Source organism: Ascaphus truei, chromosome 1 (assembly GCF_040206685.1).
Source record: "Ascaphus truei isolate aAscTru1 chromosome 1, aAscTru1.hap1, whole genome shotgun sequence".
Classification (NCBI taxonomy): Eukaryota; Metazoa; Chordata; class Amphibia; order Anura; family Ascaphidae; genus Ascaphus; species Ascaphus truei.
Window position 1 is genome coordinate 410,658,134 of NC_134483.1, and position 19,013 is coordinate 410,677,146.

Genomic DNA, 19,013 nt, shown 5'->3' on the forward strand with positions numbered 1-19,013 from the left:
GAGTGTTTGTATATCAGTGGCTGTGTGTGTGTATGGGGGAGAGAGTGGGTGTATGTATCTGTGTGTTTATCTGTGTGTGTGTGTGTGTATGTATCTGTATGTATGTATCTGTGTGTGTGTATGTGGGAGAGTGTGTGTATGTATCTGTGTGTGTATGGGGAGAGAGAGTGAGAGAGTGTGTGTGTGTGTGTGTGTATATGTATGTATGTATCTGTATCTGTGTGTGTATGGATCTGTGTGTGTGTGTGTGTATCAGCCACAGCCACTGTGTGTATCAGTGGCTGTGTGTGTGTCTGTGCAGGCCAGCAGTGGCTGTGTGTGCTTGGTCTGTCTGTGTGAGTGTCTGTAGGTCAGTGACTGTGTGCGTCTGTGCAGGTCAGAGAGAGGGTGGGGGGGAGGGAGAGAATAGAGGGGATTGGGAGAATATATGAAATCTGTATGGACATTCATAACGGTTTTATTTTACCTATTGGCGATAAAAATTTTAGTGGGTCACGAAGGAGAAGTTCAAAAATAACCGGGTCACGGAAAAAAAAGTTTGGGAAACACTGCTATAGATCTAGACTTTAAGTCCAGATCTACCTTTCTCCCTGTACATCATCTCTAACCATACAATTTGGAATGTGATTCAAAGTCAATATAATGGTTAATAATGCACCCTTGCTGTTGTCATGTAAACAGGCAATAATCTTTTTTTATTTTTTAGATTAGTAAATGGATCTGGTGAATAACTACATTTCTTTCTCTGCTTTCAACTCCAAAGTAGGGTCTGATTTGGTTGTTTCAGCACTCGAACATCTGTAACAAGCTCCATCTTAAGCCTGTAGACTGTCCTAGCATCAAATAACCACCAGTGCTCCAGATGTCTTATAAATGACTAAGTATCACCATATCTCTTGATAACAGACACCAACAATGCACCATAAAGTCCAATGGTATTTGAGTTCAGGAACACTTGAGTCTTGCATTTTAGGGACTGATCAGGATGCAATTAGTGCCAGACAAAACACAGACCCACAGGATGAAATCAAATTAACTGACCTCATTAAAGATGTAGTCCTCTATTACTGGAAAGAAATAACTGCTCTACGGCTGTGCCAACAAATTATCCTCAAAACAGAATATTCTCTTCTTCATTAAATAAATGATTTAAGTCTCATTTTAACTTACAAGTCAATTTTATTCTACTCCATCAGCCGGTCTTTATTCTAACACCACACTCTTTTCTAAGTCGATCTGTTTGTGTCGATTAACAAATTATAATCATTTATTTATAAGGCGCCAGAATATTCCGCAGCGTGGTACAATAGGTTGGATGATAATGCAATATCAAACATTAACATACATTGGTACAGTAGGTAAGGGCCCTGCCCCAAGGAGCTTACAATCTATAAGGAAAGGTAAATAGGAAACATAAGGTAGAAGGAATAGAAAATAAGGTTGGCGGGTTTCGGATATCAGCTTGTTATTTGATGGCGTGGGCACTGGGGAATCAATAATTGGGATTGTTCCGAGCTAGAGCTGAGAGAGCAGGGCAGCGTGTAAAGAAGAAAGGGCTTCATTATACATCTGAAATATGTCACCATAGACCCAAGAGCAGCGGTAACATCAGCAACATCAGAAAATGGCAGACACCCTTTGGCAGTCACCAAAGGCTGCTGTCTTTACCATTTGTAAGATAATCTGATTTGAAGCATAAAGTGAAGACAGTAGAGCAGCAAACAGACCCCCACAGCAGAGATGCAGGGGGAAGCGGTGTCTATATTTTCATGATGTTAAAACTGTCCACACTGGCTTAGTGGAGAGGAGCAGTGAGGGTGAAGCATAATGGGAGATTCTTAGGTGGCCGCCTTTGCTTCAATTCTGGTGTTATTTCCAAGAGAATCTGAGGTGAATTTTTATTTATTATTATTTTTAGGAGAAAACCAACAATGTGTATAGTGTCCTGTTTAACACAGTCAACTGTCATTGTTTGCCTAGGAAACATATCAATCACAAACAACTAAAAGGTAGATGTGGCAGTGGCTGAGCACTACTTATATACAAAGTGAACTTTCCCAATTACAAACCTATTCGTCAACTTCTGAATGTATATCACAAAACAAGATTTTATTTTCTACTCGTGTCCCACACTAAAAAACAACTCTTAAAAATTGTCCAACAATCTTTTTCAGACCATACAGTACCATTACATCTGAAATGGTTATGGCCCATTTTCTTTGTCCGTTAAGAACACAGTAGCCAGGTGTTGGCTGGACTTGCATAATCATAGTCTGTTAGTTAGGTTTCATTTTATACCCTTTCATGCATCCAAAGAAACATTTTTAGCAATGTCAGATTGCGCAGTGTAGAACTGCCAAGACTAAAATCTGGAAGAGTGACACAAATTTGTCAACTTTTGTTTTTTTTAATGACAGACTTTGAAACTCCTTCTCTGCCTTGTTGGCCAGCAACATGTCGCAGAAAACGTGAAAGTGTTGAGCCAATGTAAATAACTTAACTGCCTTTTTTAAACGTCCGTCCGAACATTTATTTTGTGCCTACCAGCTCAACCACACTTCCCAGGATTTATGCAATCTACATAACCGTTGCATTGGAGTATGCACGACTAGGTAAATAATTCTGCAGCAACACTTAACACAGAAACAAATCAGGTCGTTACTGAGAAGCAGCTTAAAGAACATTCGCAGAGAATGTTCTTATATAAGACTGTGATATTTTCATATTTCAGGGAAACTGATAGGCAGTGGTCTTTACCTCCATTTGAACAGGCAAATCAAAACAAATACTGTGCCTCCAAAAAATAAATATCCTCAATATTATTGGCTTCAATAAAAAGATTCAATCACTATTAAAATAATATTTTACTTGTTTCCTGTAAAAATGGATGTTAGATTTTCTTTAGGGTTGGCTGTAATTTTAATCTTAGCTGGTACCCTTTTCTCTCTCTCTCTACTGATGGCAGCAATTATACAGATGTAGCCAGACTTCCATTCCCAGGAGACAGCAAAATATGCAAAATGCTACCGCTCTGGGCCAGGTAAAAGCCACTGTTGCCCGCTGGGGATTGATTCTTCTGTATTAGACCCCAGCAGCATTAATTCTTGCTGCCAGGAGATGCCTTGGTCACTTATTTAAGTCTGACTACATCAGTAGCATGAAAATTATTAGAAAACATTGTAAACACATTTGGTTATATTAAAGAGACATTAAAATGTAATTTAAAAAAATGTATTTAAACTTATATGATTTTTTTTTTTTTTAAAAGGAGCCCGTTACCTTTACTTAACCTGTTAAAAATACTATTGCCATTAGTTAACTTTGATCCTGCATGGGGCGGTCTCTAATTTCTAAGTAACCATAACTGAAATACTTATATAGCATAGCCTCCAGCCGCTATTGCTTCTTTTGGGCCCTAACATAAGTCCTGCTAAGGACAGGCACTGGAAGGGTTAATTCCTCACGAAGACCTAGTTTGCTATTGCAGTCTGGATATACTTACTGTATCCAGGGGTGGGTCTAGCAACAACCTGACATCCTGGGGTAGGATACTGGCTGGGTCACATGAAGTTAATGTGATGCCTGTTTGTATCAGACCTGCCCTGTTATAAGGCAGGGTTACAAGCCCACCCCCCAGGTTATATACTGGCACTCTCCCTGAAGTCAGGGGTCTCTTCCCTCCCCCTGTGGAGTGGGTGACATCTACCCTGTGTCCCGTCAGGGGACACAGGAGGAGCTCAGGAGGGAGCCTAGAGTGGCCTTAAGGTGCCTTTCAGGGGAATGTGAAGCATGCTGTGACTGCTGGAAATGCAATAAACACCAGTTGAATCAACCCAAGTGTGGTTAACTGTCTGGATCAAATAAAGTGTCAGCATGGCTCCTGATCAACCCAGGACCCTCGTTGGCTGTATGCACTGGTTACAGAGATGAATCACCTTGAAAACCTATCCTGATATCTCCCCATACCACTGTAGAGCAACTCAGAGCCTCCTGGATTACCAACAGGTATGCACTGCACCAGAAATACACCGGTAGCGACCCAAATCTCACATAGGGTGGGGGATAAGGTGCCACACTTACAAACCATATGACTAGTCTTCCTTGTATTTTGTTTTAATCTTGTGGTATATGGTCTCCGAAAACGACAAATGTGGGTCTTGAGGCTAGATAGGAGACATTTTTACCTGCCTGTTGGATGCATTTTTATCGAGAGAACAAATATTGAAGAATACACAAAAGTGTGACAGAAATCCATTCTATAACTCAAAGCTTTATGTGCATTTCTCTATGCATTAATACATAAAATAATATATAATCTGGAAAATTCAAGCACGCAAACTTTGCCCAGAATAAACTCATACAATTTGCATTCAAATGTAAGAAACATTTTAATGCATCTAAAAATGACTATAAATGAAAAGATAAAGAAAATGAACAAAACACATTAAATCTGATGCGGTGGAATACAACCTATGATTTATTGAAGTATATTTAATATATTGAGTGCAGGATCTATAAACCCAACTAGCCTACAAAACGAAATATGCTAATCAGGTTGCATAAGGACATGACATTCTGAATTCTTTGAGTTAATTGGTAAAGCTAGGAGCCGTCTACTGTGGTAAATGAAGCCAAGTAAGCGATCACATATTGTATCACTTATTTATTTGTTATTAATCATGGCTTGCACTTATCGGCTAAACATACATTAATAAACAGGCCATGAAGCTCATATACACTAGCTTCAAACCTAAGAGTATTTTTAATTTGCAGTAAAAAATTTAAAAAAAATCATACAGATTAATATCAGACAAAGTCATTGTGACAGCTTTTAATAATAGACAAGGTCTAATGTTGATGTTTAATCATTACAAGTCAAGTGAGTGTTTGTAACAATTATACTAGAAGTCTTAGATGCAGGATTGAATTGATTGCAGCGTATGATATTCAAGTAATTTGTCATTCTCATAATGTCCAGGGTAATGAAATGAATTCACTCTCTGGTTTCCTCCAGTCTCCCGTGCCAAAGAACACTGTGTTATCAGCACAGATGGAGCATGCATGGTTCTGGAGGAGAGCCTGGTTGAAATGGCAAACAAGCATCGCAGAATACCAATGAATCCCTGAAAGTCAGACCCATGCTGACAGACAGTTTGTGATGCATTAAATGACCATATAAATCAACAATTCTAGGAAAAGGTCCAATGGTTTTTTTTTTTCTAATTACATGAGCTGCCTGGTATCTGTAACATACAGATGTAGCAGCCGTTATTCTAAACTCGCAAGCGTTAATGCGCAATGCCGCTAACGCAAATTTGACCACTAGGCGCTAGATTCCTCGCTGTTCCATTCAAACAAATGGTAACGTGATTGCGTTAAGAATAACGGGCACATCATCTGTATATTTGCTCTGCAAGACAAGGAGCAGTCAGGGAAATGTGTAGCTGTTTAGATAAGAGAAACCGGTTAGTTTATACTTCTGTTAAAATGAATATACTGTATCACACATTGATAAAAATAAAAATAAAAAAACACTATAAAGATTTCTCATGTTCCATCTATTGCATGAACAAGCAACAACACAATAGAAAGTGCATTGAATAATGTTATTGGCCAAAAATGTGGAGCTATCCGGAAGCTTGCTTGTTTTCTTTATCTAAAATTTGGGGCTTAATTGAATATCATGCATTGGCCAAAACATGCAACTAAAACCTCAGCTTTAACTAATTATTAGATGTACTGTATAATCACACTGAATATGTATGGGTCCGGTTAGGAGATTATGGGTCCGGTTAGGAGATACAGGGCAGGACTTCCCTTTATTTACAAGCTTAATTGCTCAGCAATGCCCAGATCAAAAAACCCCATCGCAAAACAAAATCTCTCTGCTGAGCCCACTTTGGCTATTTCCTGAGCATTCAACTCTTCCAGCTGGGGCAAAATAATCAGGTAATGCCCAGTTATTACTCAACATATTACCAAGCAACAGAGAAGCCCAATGCTACATCCAATATGACAAAAATACACAGTAAAATATTTATATATTCTCTTGAAAAACGGTAATTTAGTTTAACCCTTTGGCCAAAGCATTGTAAGGCTGTGAGCCACGACAAGGCAGACCCAGTTCACAGGTCCTAACACTACTACTAGATATAGATCCATTGTTGGACCTTCTCCCTCCTAATAGAGTAAATGAGAATTTTAATCCTAATAGATGTATGTTAGTATTTTATCTAGTAGCGTTAGGACCTGTGAACTGGGTCTGCGATGTCGTGGCTCGCAGGCTTACAATGCTTTGGCCAAAGGGTTAAACTAAATGACCCTTTTTCAAGAAAATATATAAGTATTTTACTGAGTATTTTTGTCATATTGGATGTAGCATTGGGCTTCTCTGTTGCTTGTTGTATACATTTGCCACGCTCAATAGCTCTCCCTTTTGACACCTGTATACATATATATTGTGGGGGCTCAGGGGTTCCTAAAATGAGCTTGCTGGGGTTCTGTATGTTTGTTAACATATTACCAAGCATTTTTCTGTCACAAAAGCCTAAGGATGGGAACCTTCATCACCTGAATTTTTACAGATAGAAATACATATACACACACAATGTTACATCCCACTTTATCTTAACTTACTATGCTTTTTATACAACTGTAAAGCGATGGCTTAGTATGAACTAACGATACACATTTAAGATGTTACTTTTTTTTTTTTTTAAAGGCTCTCGATTATAAATTGCTAATGTAATACAATTTAATTGTAAAGTGTACTAAATCATTACATGATAAAATTGATTAGAAAATGGTGGCATACCCATCAACAAACTCAGAAGTCTCTGGACCTTTGAACTCACCCCCACAACCCTGTACAATCCTTGGTCGTTAATACCTGGGAAAGAGGAAAGGCACAGAATTATGTCACAAAGCAAGTCAAATTCACACTGTCACATTTTTAACCAAGGCAACCAAGAGTGTTCCTGCCTGTACAACAAATTTGTTTTTATGTGTAATGCATCTTTGTGTCTAAAGCCTATTTAATCAACCAAATAGTTTGTGCACAATTTGGTTAAATGCTTGAATTTTAAGTGGTAAGAAGTTATTATACATTTGCAAATTGTGCTACCTTTTATGGAACCTACACTCTATGTGACAGTTCTACAAAAATGTTGTAATAAATACCATTTCAAAACCACAAGAAGCTCTGCTTCAGCTAAACGGACATTTTTGTAATCTAGAAAGCAAATAAAAATATTTTTCATAAAACATTAAAAAAAAAACACTAGGTTAAAGTAATGTCAACTGTTACTTACAAAATAAATATTACTATTAGGTTTAACCTTTAATGTATTATTTAATAAAACAAGCTATTCTTAAACAGCAACATCCCTGTAGTATCTACTCCTAATTAGATACGAGCAAATCATTGGAGTACGGTTTGCACATTTATGGGTAGATTTATACAAAAATTTCACAAAGAGCGAGACATATGAAAAATTTCCTCCAGGAGTTTTTTCTCCTCTTTTGGGTGGGTGGGAGGCTGCGGGGGAACAGATAGAGTGAGATGGAACCTCTATACTGCATTAATTGCCCTATGACTTTGTACATCAATGACACTAGTTAACCTATTCAATTTTTTTGCACAACATATTCAAATAAAAGTACCCAGCTTTCATTACAAAAGTGGTCTGCTTGTGAGATATGGTTGAAAAAAAATAAAATAATGGACCACAGAAAAAAAGAGAGAAGGATGAACTTGAAAAGATAGAAATTATATATTTTTTGCGCGTTGGTTAAAAACGGAGGCACAAAAAACCTCCTACGCGTTTCGCACCCGCAATCGCTTTATCAATGTTCCATCCAACGTTATACATGCTGGTGAGATATGACAGCTCTGGCAAAGGGTTCAAATCTTGGTTCTTTGTGTTTCCTTCTGTTGTATTTGCATGTTATCAGCTATTGAGTGCAAAGGCTCACGTTTTTCTTTATATATTACTTTATCATTTTTTGTAGGAATCGTTTACCAGTACTATCAAACATTTGCTACTACATTAGACCCCCAAGGATTTCTATTCATACATGGTCTGTTTGAGAAAACGGACGGTATCGGCAAGAGGCTAAAACGTTGGTTCATTGTCTTTCCATATGTTTTATTTATAGGTTATGACTATATAACAACCAAATCGTGTCAACTCTCACAAACAATCCATGTATGAATAGAAATCCTTGTGGGAACTAATTAGTAAAAGGTTTTTATTTTTGCATATATAATTTCTACTTGTATATGTCTCAGCAGAACTGGAAGGTTAACTTGTGTCAATATTATATAAAGAAATAAGGCTATTAATGTAGAACTGAGTATCTCTCTCGCACTGATTGAAAAAAAATTGAATTTTGGGGGGAAATTGGCAACATTTTCGAGTGTCGAAAGTCACAAATTCACCATTTTTGTGAACTTCTGCAAAAGTTTCACACATTACAACTGTAAGATCTTATCCATGGATTACCATAATCTAGACCAAAGGTGTGCAAACTGGGGGGCCCGCCCCTGATTGTCTGCGGGGGGTGCAGGGTTTACAGAGGCCCAGCACGCTTCCCGAAGGCACTTAAATAAATCCCTGGATTACTAAAAATTAGCTAACCTACAGTATATGGGACAAGGACACAGTCAAACACGCCATCTAAAGAAGAGAAAGGTGTGCAAAGAATTTGGATATATATGTGTAAAAACTGGAAATGTTTACTTATAAGTAGGGATTCCATTTTTAGGTTTCTGCCGAAAAACACAATTTAATCATCTTGCACTTCTGGTTAAAACAAATAATTATAAAAAGGAAAAAAAAATGGAAATCAAACAATTTCCCGTTGAATTAGACCTCTTTTAGCAGCCCAGCCCCAAGTAAGAGACAAAGGCAGCACAGGGGGATTATGGAAACTAAAAATAAGTGCACCTATAAACACCAAATTCAAATGTGTGTCAATTTATTTCCATTGTTAACACCGATTTTATTAATAAAACGAATCTACCAGAACAAAAAAAAAAATCTATACATGAATTTTAGAAAAAAAATAAACACCAAAAGCCAGAATCACTACTTATAATAGGAGAGACACTGCTAGACAGCTTGATAGCTTTTCTGCTATTTAAAGATCTCTATGAACACCAAGCTGCTGTAACACTGCTGATTCCTGTAACTAGGGATGGGTGGAACTGTCAAAATCCGTTTCCCGGAATTTCCATAAAAAATCCGTTTGCGGATTGTTCCAGTTTCAATCCCTATGGATTAATCAGAAACCGCCATTGGATACAATCCGGACTGATTTTTAAGAACCCAATCTGCAGATTAGACAATTCATTGCGAGAGCTCGCGATAGAGAGCATGAGCACGAGAGAGCACGAGAGAGCCCCGTTGACAGATTTAATCCGAGTGAGGATTTTCAACAATCTGACCACGGATTATTAAACCACTATATGGATTGTGAGTGATAGAAAAAAAACCTGAAAAGGGCAGATCGCCTTTTAGAGACTGATCCATGGAAATCCGTGGACAAAAGGAACTTGCTGATCAGAGGCGGATTCAGATCAGCAAAACAAATTCGCCCGTCTCTACCTGTAACCCCAAGTAATAAAGAAACAAAGCTAAAGAAGAATCTGGATTCGTTCTTTCAATTACTGCCACACGTTGTGTGTCCATTTGCTCCTCTATCAGAGGCCACAAAACATATTGGGGTAGTTAGCATGGAAATGTTGCTGTTTGAGAAAAGGTGGCTTTATTATTAAATGCATCCAAAGGTTTAGTTTTGCACGAATATTTAGTGCTACAGATTTATTGGTCTTCTATGGATGTTGTCATGTGTTGATATTAGCTAATGTTGGTATTGAGCTTCCCACATTTACAGATTTCATGACATCACAATCCATCCCGCGAATTCTCTGAGCATGCCTGCACACTTCCCTATTGTCAGCCTGGAAATTCAGGACAAAAAACGTTTGTTGTACAATACATCCATTTGTGTTGCAATACGTAATTAAATGCTCAATCCAGAGGGGACTATGTTTATTGATAAGAGGAAGGCTTATACAGTAACTACTATATTCTAACTTTTGTCATGCACAAGGGAGACCCATAATGTTACTTCGATATACAGTATTTTGTAATACATTTACATTTTAGATTTAAATTATAAGAAAAAGGTTTTATGTATTGAGTAGGCACATAAATATTAATCTTATTAATATTTGCATAGGAGGTAAATAACAATAGTGCTGTTGTATAAATATTTTAAACAGGAATAGTATAGCTGTTGAAACCCACCTTAGCAAACTTGATACCCTCTACAATTCAATATGCTGTTTTGTTCTCCAATGCAACTACAACACACATCACTGCGAAATGCTCCAAGAACTAGATTGGTCATCACTTGAGGCTAGGCACAAAGTTCATCTCTCCTGTCTTGTATTCAAATACTTTCTGGGCAAGCTACCCGTCTACCTGAACAAGCTCCTCACCCCTACCACACGAAGCACTTATCTGAGATCTGACTCCAAAAGACTGTTCATGGTCCCAAGGCTCAGCAAAGTATCCGGCCGCTCCTCCTCTTACCGTGCACCCCAAAACTGGAACAACCTACCGGAGACTCTCACAGCCACCACCAGTTCTTTAAAAAATAAAGCTGTCTCACATTTGAATCTGGTCTATAACTTTTACATACCCCTATAATATATATTTTCTTTAACTGTGCATGCAATGTCTTGTATATAATGTATACTCTGTTCACTTATGTAACTGTATTTGTAACCATGTATTATTTGTCATCATAACTCTGTGCCCAGGACATACTTGAAAACGAGAGGTAACTCTCAATGTATTACTTCCTGGTAAAACATTTTATAAATAACTAAATAAATGTGTGTTCATAGAACATATCAAATTGTTTTAGGAAGACAGGGTAATTATGCAAGTAATTTTGTACAAGGTTTATAAGCAGTTGTAGATCTTTAAAAAAAAACAGCGGGGACACTGTTGGTACGCAAGGACTGTCTTTAGGCACCTAAACTGAGAAGGGGATCAGAAGGCCATGTTTACATTTGGTCACTTGAGAGTAGGAGCTGTTCTCAACTCCTCGCTCCTACCCTCCTGGGACACAGACAGCCTTGTCATAATTTACAACTTGGTCCTTGCCTTCTCACTAGACCAGTTTGCTCCTCCTGTACGCCAACACTGTAGGTGCTCCGACCTTCGCTAAACACGCATACTCACTTTCTAGGCTCCTGCACTCGTTCTGCTGAACACCCCTGGAGGAAGTTACGCTCTCTAGCACAGGAGTGGCTGAGTCGTTGGCTGAGCCACTGACTGAGACACCTGTGCTGAAGGGATATCCTTAAAACCTGACCTGTTGGTAGCTCTTGAGGACTGGAGTTGGCCAACCCACTCTACCAGATTATCTTCACTACAAATTCCTCCTGTCCTCCTTTAAGGCTGCTCTTTTTCTTATCAAAGAGCTAATAAGTTTGTAATAAGTATGCATAAATCTAACCCACTCTATCTGTTCTATCTTTGACGCCCTTCTTTGGCCTTCCTCTACAATAGGTGTGATTCTTCCACTAAACCAAAATAACTTGCTAGTTATTTGAAGAGCAAGATATTTCCTCATGCATCCTTCATTTCCTCAACTCCCAAAACCTACTTGACTCTCTCCAATTGGGCTTCCACACTGCATACTCAACTATAACAACACTCGCCAAAGTATCTAATGATCTCCATGCTCCCAAATCTCTCCCAAAATATTCCATTCTTATTCCTCTTGATCTCTCCTCTGCTTTTAATACTGTTGACATCCTCTTCTCCTGCAAATTCTTCGCTTTTGGCATTCACAGCACTGCCGTCTCCTGGTTTTCCTCCCAACTCTAATTCAATGTCTCTTTTGCCAAAGCCTCCTCTACAGCTCTGTCGGTGTACCTCAAGGCTCTGTTTTAGGTCCGTACTCAAATCTGTATATATGCTGGATGACCTCAGCTATAATCTCTATACTGATGATACACAACTATATTAATCTGCACCAGACTTTACACTTGCAGTCCAGTCACAAATCAGAGATTGCCTGTCAGCAAATTCAGATGTATTAAGTTTGAGGTGACCAAGGACCATCCAGTAAATGAATGAGCCCCTCATACTCCCTCTAGACTAGGCCTCGTTGTTCTCTTCTCCATTATAGTTAAAACCACTGCTAGGGTTGAAGGAGTGGCTCAGTGAGTAAAGTCACTGACTCTGAAAAAAATGACAGCTTGAAGCAGAGGAGCCTTTATCTCCCTGTGCCTCAGGCACCAAAACAAATTGTAAGCTCATCTGGGAAGGGTCTGTCTGTAAAAAAAATTCCTGTGCGCTGCCTATCGCGCACTATACTGTAATTGTGAAGCGCTATGAGTTCCATTGGGAGAAAAGCACTATATGAAATAAAGTTATTATTACTATACACCCAGTGTAGCAAGTATGTGGCCTAAGGCTGTGTTTTTTCTAACCTCGCCCCGTGACCATACCATGTTTTGGGAACAACCAATGCACTTGCATATTAACAGAATGTTAGGTGGCTGCCTCAGAAACCTGGTGTGCTGCCCTAGGGGTTACATGCAACTCTTACCTCTCCTCCTCCCACATGCCCTGTATAAACGCTGCTACCCGTCTCCCTTACAATCTGTTCAATATACTGCTGCTAGAATCATCTCCTGCTCTTCTAAACGCCTATCTGCTTCTGACCTCCAGAAATCGCTCTGCTGGCTTCATATTCAGTACTGTATCTCCATATATTTCATCTGCAATCTCTCCTTACACCCCTACACCACTTATGCTCGACTCAAGCATGGCTCACATGTGCACCGTCTACAGCCCCCTCACGTCTCAAACCGTTTCCACTCATCTCTCGCTACATATTGAACTCTCTTCCACTCAATATTCATTAAGCAGCTTTTCATTTTTAAAGCCCAGTTGGAAATTAATCTCCAACTATTTATGCCAGTGTTGACTCCAGATGCACTTGACCCCCTGACTTGCACTTTTAATACATGCATTTATATTCCCACTGTGTCTGCTTATCTGCCATTATATCCCTTCGATGTAAGCTCTTCAGGGCAGGGCCTCTCTCTGACTTGTTACCATTTACATTCCAGGAAAAGAGCCAGAGAGTGCAGTCAATAATACAAATGAAACCGACCTGACTCCAATGAGAAAATTAAAAATACCCACTAAATGTATCTACAGGGCTTTCATAGCTTCACTAGAGTAGAATGTAAGCTCCCTGGAGCAGGGCCCTCATTACTTTCTGTATCTGTTTGTGCTTGTTTGTCCTTATTTGATGTCATTCGGTTTATGTAATATACATAACTCTGTTCCCTCATTGTACCTCGCTGCGGAATATGTTGGTGCTTTACAAATAAATGATGATCATATAATAGCACTTTTGACATACCCCTGTAGCACTATTTCCATAAAGCCATGTATTGCAAAGGAATGCGGGGAGAGGGAGACCATTAAGACACATTTTAACTGGCGTGGCTGAAGCAGTGTGGCATTTAAAAAAGAGAAACACCGTAACACAAAACTGTTGTCAACTGAATTATATATATTTCTTTTTTTTTTAAATGTTGCAAATGTACAGATACAGAAGACTGAGAAAAGTACACATTTATTTAATATATATTTAATATCACTTGTGAGCACATTCACATGTCAGACAGGTCTGCAACCCTGCTTTTCACCATTATCTATTGGCATACAGTGCTTCCACTGCAGCAAGGGATTCTGGGAAATGACATGCAAATGATCACCGTGTCACCTTTAGCTTGAAATCCATTTAACATGAAAATGTAAACATTACCCCTAGTTTCAACAGCATGGATACAGTTTTTCACAATAGCAAATCCAACTGCATCTAGCTGAGCACCTAAAGAGAAGAAAATAATGGTCAGCGGCCTTAAATATAATAGCGTGAGTGAAATTGTGTACGTGAATTTACAACCTGACAGAGACAGTGAGAAAACACTGAGAAAAAAACTGCAAAATTAAAAAGAGGCCAGCATTTAAAGGACACCAAAAGGTTGCTTTAACATGGTTTTCCAGAACAATCACATTGTCCATTTCAATTCGAATGTCTCTTAAAATCAAGTTAATGATCTATTCTGGCCCTATTCCCCCCCAGCCTCCCCCCATCACAAGTCAGACTGTATTTTGGGAAACATTAAAGGGGACAGTACAAACAAGGATAAAAGTGAAAAAAGTACTGTAGCATATGTAGGTTAAATATATCAAATTCATACCTTGAAAAAAAAATGAAAATAATGATTTTTTTTTTTTTTTTAGACTGGACATTTATGTGGTAAACAAATACTTTGACATTTCTACAATTTTTCTTTTGGTCAGAAGATCCTCAACATGGTTAGCGTATTTTTATATTTCAATTAAAAAGTCATTGTGCCATCATTAATCAAAACAGATAAACTTAAATACGGACAGGCTTGAATCCAGTGCTCCCGACAAGCGGTGATTCATATTCATTTCCGACGGGACAGACATAAAACGGGTAATCTAAAAGGTAATTAAATCTTTTTAAGGAAGCCAAATACACAAATGAGTTGTTTGACGAAAAAAATTGACCACGTTGAACTGCCTCTTTGAAGGAATATCTGTTTTAGGGAACAGTTAGATTGTAAGAGATTCCATTATAGAATATGGTCCATATTTACGAAGCAGTCTTCTGCCACCTTCCGGCGCTGAAAGACACCTTTTCTGCCCACTCACTTGAATGAGCTGTACAGTGTCTTCCAGCACCAGAAAGTGCCTTCTGGCAGAAGGATACTTTGTAAACATGGCCCTGTATATCTTTTATGTATAGATCTGTCATGATGTCTGCCTGTGGCAAATAGTTATACCAGAGATGTGATGACATTAGTCCCTCGAACAGATTTGTGTCAAATGTACATTTGAGTGCACCTAGACATTTTCCAAAAGCTTAATTCATAGCTTTCTCGGTTTCTGCCAAAAGTCTCAGATTTGCGTCAACTTTGATAATTCCACATGAAGCCACTTTCCTTCCGAAATATTTTTTTCTGACGAACCTGAAGGCACAGATTCACTAAGCAATGCTACACTCATCAATCAAGGTTCCTTTCACTTGAATTGGATTTTTTAAGAGCCAAGGCTTAGCACCATTTAATGAATCTAAGTCCAAACATCAAAATGCTAGGCTAATTATTATTATTATTATTATTTTCTTTAAATGCATTTTAAATGCAGACTTAGCTGCTGCACTAGCGGTATGAATAGAAAAGTCCCACCATGTGACATGCACTGAAATTGCAATAAACTTAAGTCATTCAGCCATGTGATATACTTCTCTGCCATTTTAGCTTTTATATTTTAATACAAGAGAAGGTTAAAAAGCCATGTATTTTCAAGGAATTATAGTCTGCGATACACCAAGGAAATACACCGAGTGGTGTTTATTTAACTTCTTAATAAAGAAATAACTAACACAGTAAGCTGAAATAAAAATGTTCAGATAAAGTATTGTTGTGAAGCTTCTGTATATATTAAGCAGAAGCAACGTTTTTTGGGGGGGTTGCATGTGAAAGCACTAAAGATAGAATATAGATAAACAAAATGTAAACTCATTAATAATTTTAAGGAGCAACTACATTACTACATGACTAAATTACGGTTTTTCGTTGTAAGCCAAATATGGAATTTTGTCAAAAATGTAACACTATAAAAAGCATATCTTACCGATCCTTACACTTACCTCCCTCAGGTCTTGCTATAGATCTGCTCAAATTGAGAAACTGCTATATATAAACACAAAAAATGGTGTTATTAAAAAACGCTATTGCGAATAAAACATAATGCTCTGAAAGTGCAAAAGCCACGATAAGAAATGTGCACAACTTTCAGCAACATATTCTACAAAATGATTACAGCAGCAATACTACATTAACTCCTTTTTTATTTTTTTTATTATTTTAATATATAAAGCATGTGACAATGTATAATTCTACATTCTTACCTAAGATGGCAAACATCTGTAAAAATCCTGATTGTGTGCCTAACATAACGGCTGCCTGTTTCAATCAATCCTACAGTCAGTGTAACTGAGCAGCCACAATGTAACCTTATATTACGAAGGCAACATTACCTATTGTTACAGTTGGAAACATTGGCAACAAATTATCACAAATAGGAAAGTGTTGCAAAGATCTTGCACTGCTGGGGAGGTGGGCTAAAACCTGCTATAGAAATCCAAGGATGCTTTAAAACTTATTAAAAATGGCATTAAGTGTTTGGGGGGAAAAAGGCACAATATCTAATACTACATAACAGATTTATTTAAGGGTAAAAAACACCCATAAGATTTCACGTTCTTGGCTGCTTTAAATAGAAAATGACTAATAACATGCATTGAGAAAACCGGTACCCAGAATTAACAATGCGTGGAATTTTCACAACATTCTACTATGGCTAAGAATTCAGTGCGCGGAGAAAAATCTATATGAAGAGTTAAACATGCCTCATCAATAGCATTACAATATGGCAAAGCTAAATAAATTGAAAACAAAATATATAGAAGAAACTTTACATATTTCTAGCACTTTAGTTGGTTTGAAGAATTTAAGTTGCAGCCCTTGAGTTTGGGGAAAAGGATTACATCTTTCAATATGTCACTTTATTGCTCCAGGGCAAACAAGTTCATTTTGGCTCCTGTTCGGAACCATGGTGGCCAGGAGGCAGACGTTCTGTAGGCCTGCCACGTTTGACTGATACGGGGTGAAGAGGGGATTGAATTCCAAATTTACATTTGCAACAAAGATGTCCCGTTGGCATCATTATCTTTTACGCTTCATATATTATTTTACATATTCTGGAAGAGGAATGCTATGGAGACAGGGAAGATAACTCAGCTCCGTTTCACAGGTCTTACCAGCTGCTTCAATTCCACTCACTCAAACATGTATCACCTACCAATACTGCTTGAATTTGTGACTTAAATCCTTGAGCTATAGATACAGGCGGTGGGGACGCGCAGTAGCACACTATTCAATGTGTTGTGAGGCTGACAACCCTTGTTTGGGGAAAAACCAAGTCCCCTTCAAGTCAATATGATCTTATGGTTTTCTTACTGGGAACTTTTGACGTCACAGTCTAATGAATAGGGACCATGGTTAAAGTAGCAGGTATGGGAGGTATCTAGGGAACTACAAGATGCAAAAATTAGTCATAAGGTCCACTAAATATCAATAATCTACTAGAGAATAAAGAAGGGACAGAATGGTACATACAGGACCGGTTTAACCTGTTGTGATATAATCAATTCATTTCTCTACAAGGAATTAAAAGTGCAAACTCCAAACAGGCTATGTATGTGAAATCAATAAGCTGGTATTTTCAGACAGTTGTGAAAGAAAAGTTACAGAAGATATTGCAGAACTGCTGCCTATTGAATATTTTTTGTAACTATAACAAACACAAACTAGGATTGTTTAAGGAAAATGGAGTCTATTCTGTTTCTGATGATACATACGTGCAAATATTTCGTTAAGTTTTTTTTGTTCAGTTTCTTTTTTTCAGTAACATACTAGGCCTCAGAACCAACAAGTGGAAAGTAAGGCGAATGAAAGTGTGTCTTGTTTCTGATGGCTTGGCATGTAAGGGGTTAGCACTACTGTAGGTATATAATGGGTGAATTTTGGTGTCTTAGTAAAAATGTCTATTGTTGCTGTAATTATGCTTGCATGGTCCAGTATATATTTTATTGTGAGCTTCAGACAGCTTACTTTCTTCTTCTGTCTGCAGCAGCATACATCCTCTTTTTAGTCAGGTTGCTGGCACTCAAAGAGGTTAATGATTTTGTGAGTATGTTGCCCCTCTCGTCCCCCCTCTCCCTCTCGGTGATATCACGACTCCTAATACTGTCCGCTGCAAAGTATTTCAATAAACAGTACTTTACTAACAATTGGTGTGGGTGTGACCATGTGTGTACTAGTGGGTGACATCAACAATCCGAGCAAGCATTTTGAGTAAGTATTTCCGGTCAACACATTTGGCGTAGTCGGCAGGATTAGCAACCCCTGTCACAACACCTTGTCACCCATTCACTACAGCAAATATTATTTTACTCATTCAAATGTATGTACTTAAAAACATATTGTTTAACTAATTCTAGTTAGGCAAGTATGCATGAAGAAATATTTCTAATCATAATATTTCACACGGTTTGAAACGTTTTTTTTATTGTATTTTTGTCATATTAGTCAGAAGTTTGGCAAGTTAGCCAAATAGTGATATTCTATTTGGTACTAAATAATATCTAGAATACAAGGAGTTTCTTGTAATATTGCGCTACCTAAAAAGAAACACTCCACCAACTATTTGAGTTGTGGTGTAAGTCACTTTGGCAAACAGATCTATGTCAAATACAAGAAACGCAATATTCAAGTTTCTGATATCTGACTGTCAGAGCTGCAAAGAATGTATAAAACGAAAGACATACTGGTCAGGAGTTTAATATACAACGTTAGATTTTTCTGTCACTAGACAACAAAAGAAGATGCTAAAATATAACCTAAATAAAATAATCCTGGTTACACATTTTGCAATTCTTATATAATGTACAAAAACATATTTTAAATGTCCTTACATCTTCTTTTCCATCCAAGACTTCCATCCACACATCCTTATCTTCTTCTGAAAAGGCTTGCATAGTAACAAGAATTCCAGGCCTGAAACAACAATACATAAAAGTTTACACACTAAACGCCACAGACTCATGTCTTGAATTCCTAAAAGGTACCAGATTCCAAAAAAGTCACATACAGTATATGGCAGAATATAGCATTGTATTTTCCCCATACAACTCTACTCCAGAGGTCCTCTTCCATCCATCCTTAAATGGAGATAATTAATGTAATAAATAAGTAGATGAAGTTATATCTGTGTTACCCGAGAGAATTGCTTTTGTGCAGGAATCAGAAA

General features: G+C 37.9%; 1 protein-coding gene across 1 annotated transcript in view; it reads right to left on the reverse strand.

The window, feature by feature from the left end:
• The window catches only part of ARHGAP10 (Rho GTPase activating protein 10), a 267,627-nt gene that overhangs the window by 117,905 nt on the left and 130,709 nt on the right, over positions 1-19,013 (reverse strand). Inside the window, exons 11-14 of the mRNA XM_075611566.1 lie at positions 18,679-18,760; positions 15,790-15,832; positions 13,870-13,935; positions 6,815-6,889 (exon numbers count right to left, since the gene is read on the reverse strand). Coding sequence (XP_075467681.1) covers positions 6,815-6,889; positions 13,870-13,935; positions 15,790-15,832; positions 18,679-18,760 — 266 coding nt within the window. The remainder of the gene's footprint in view (positions 1-6,814; positions 6,890-13,869; positions 13,936-15,789; positions 15,833-18,678; positions 18,761-19,013) is intronic.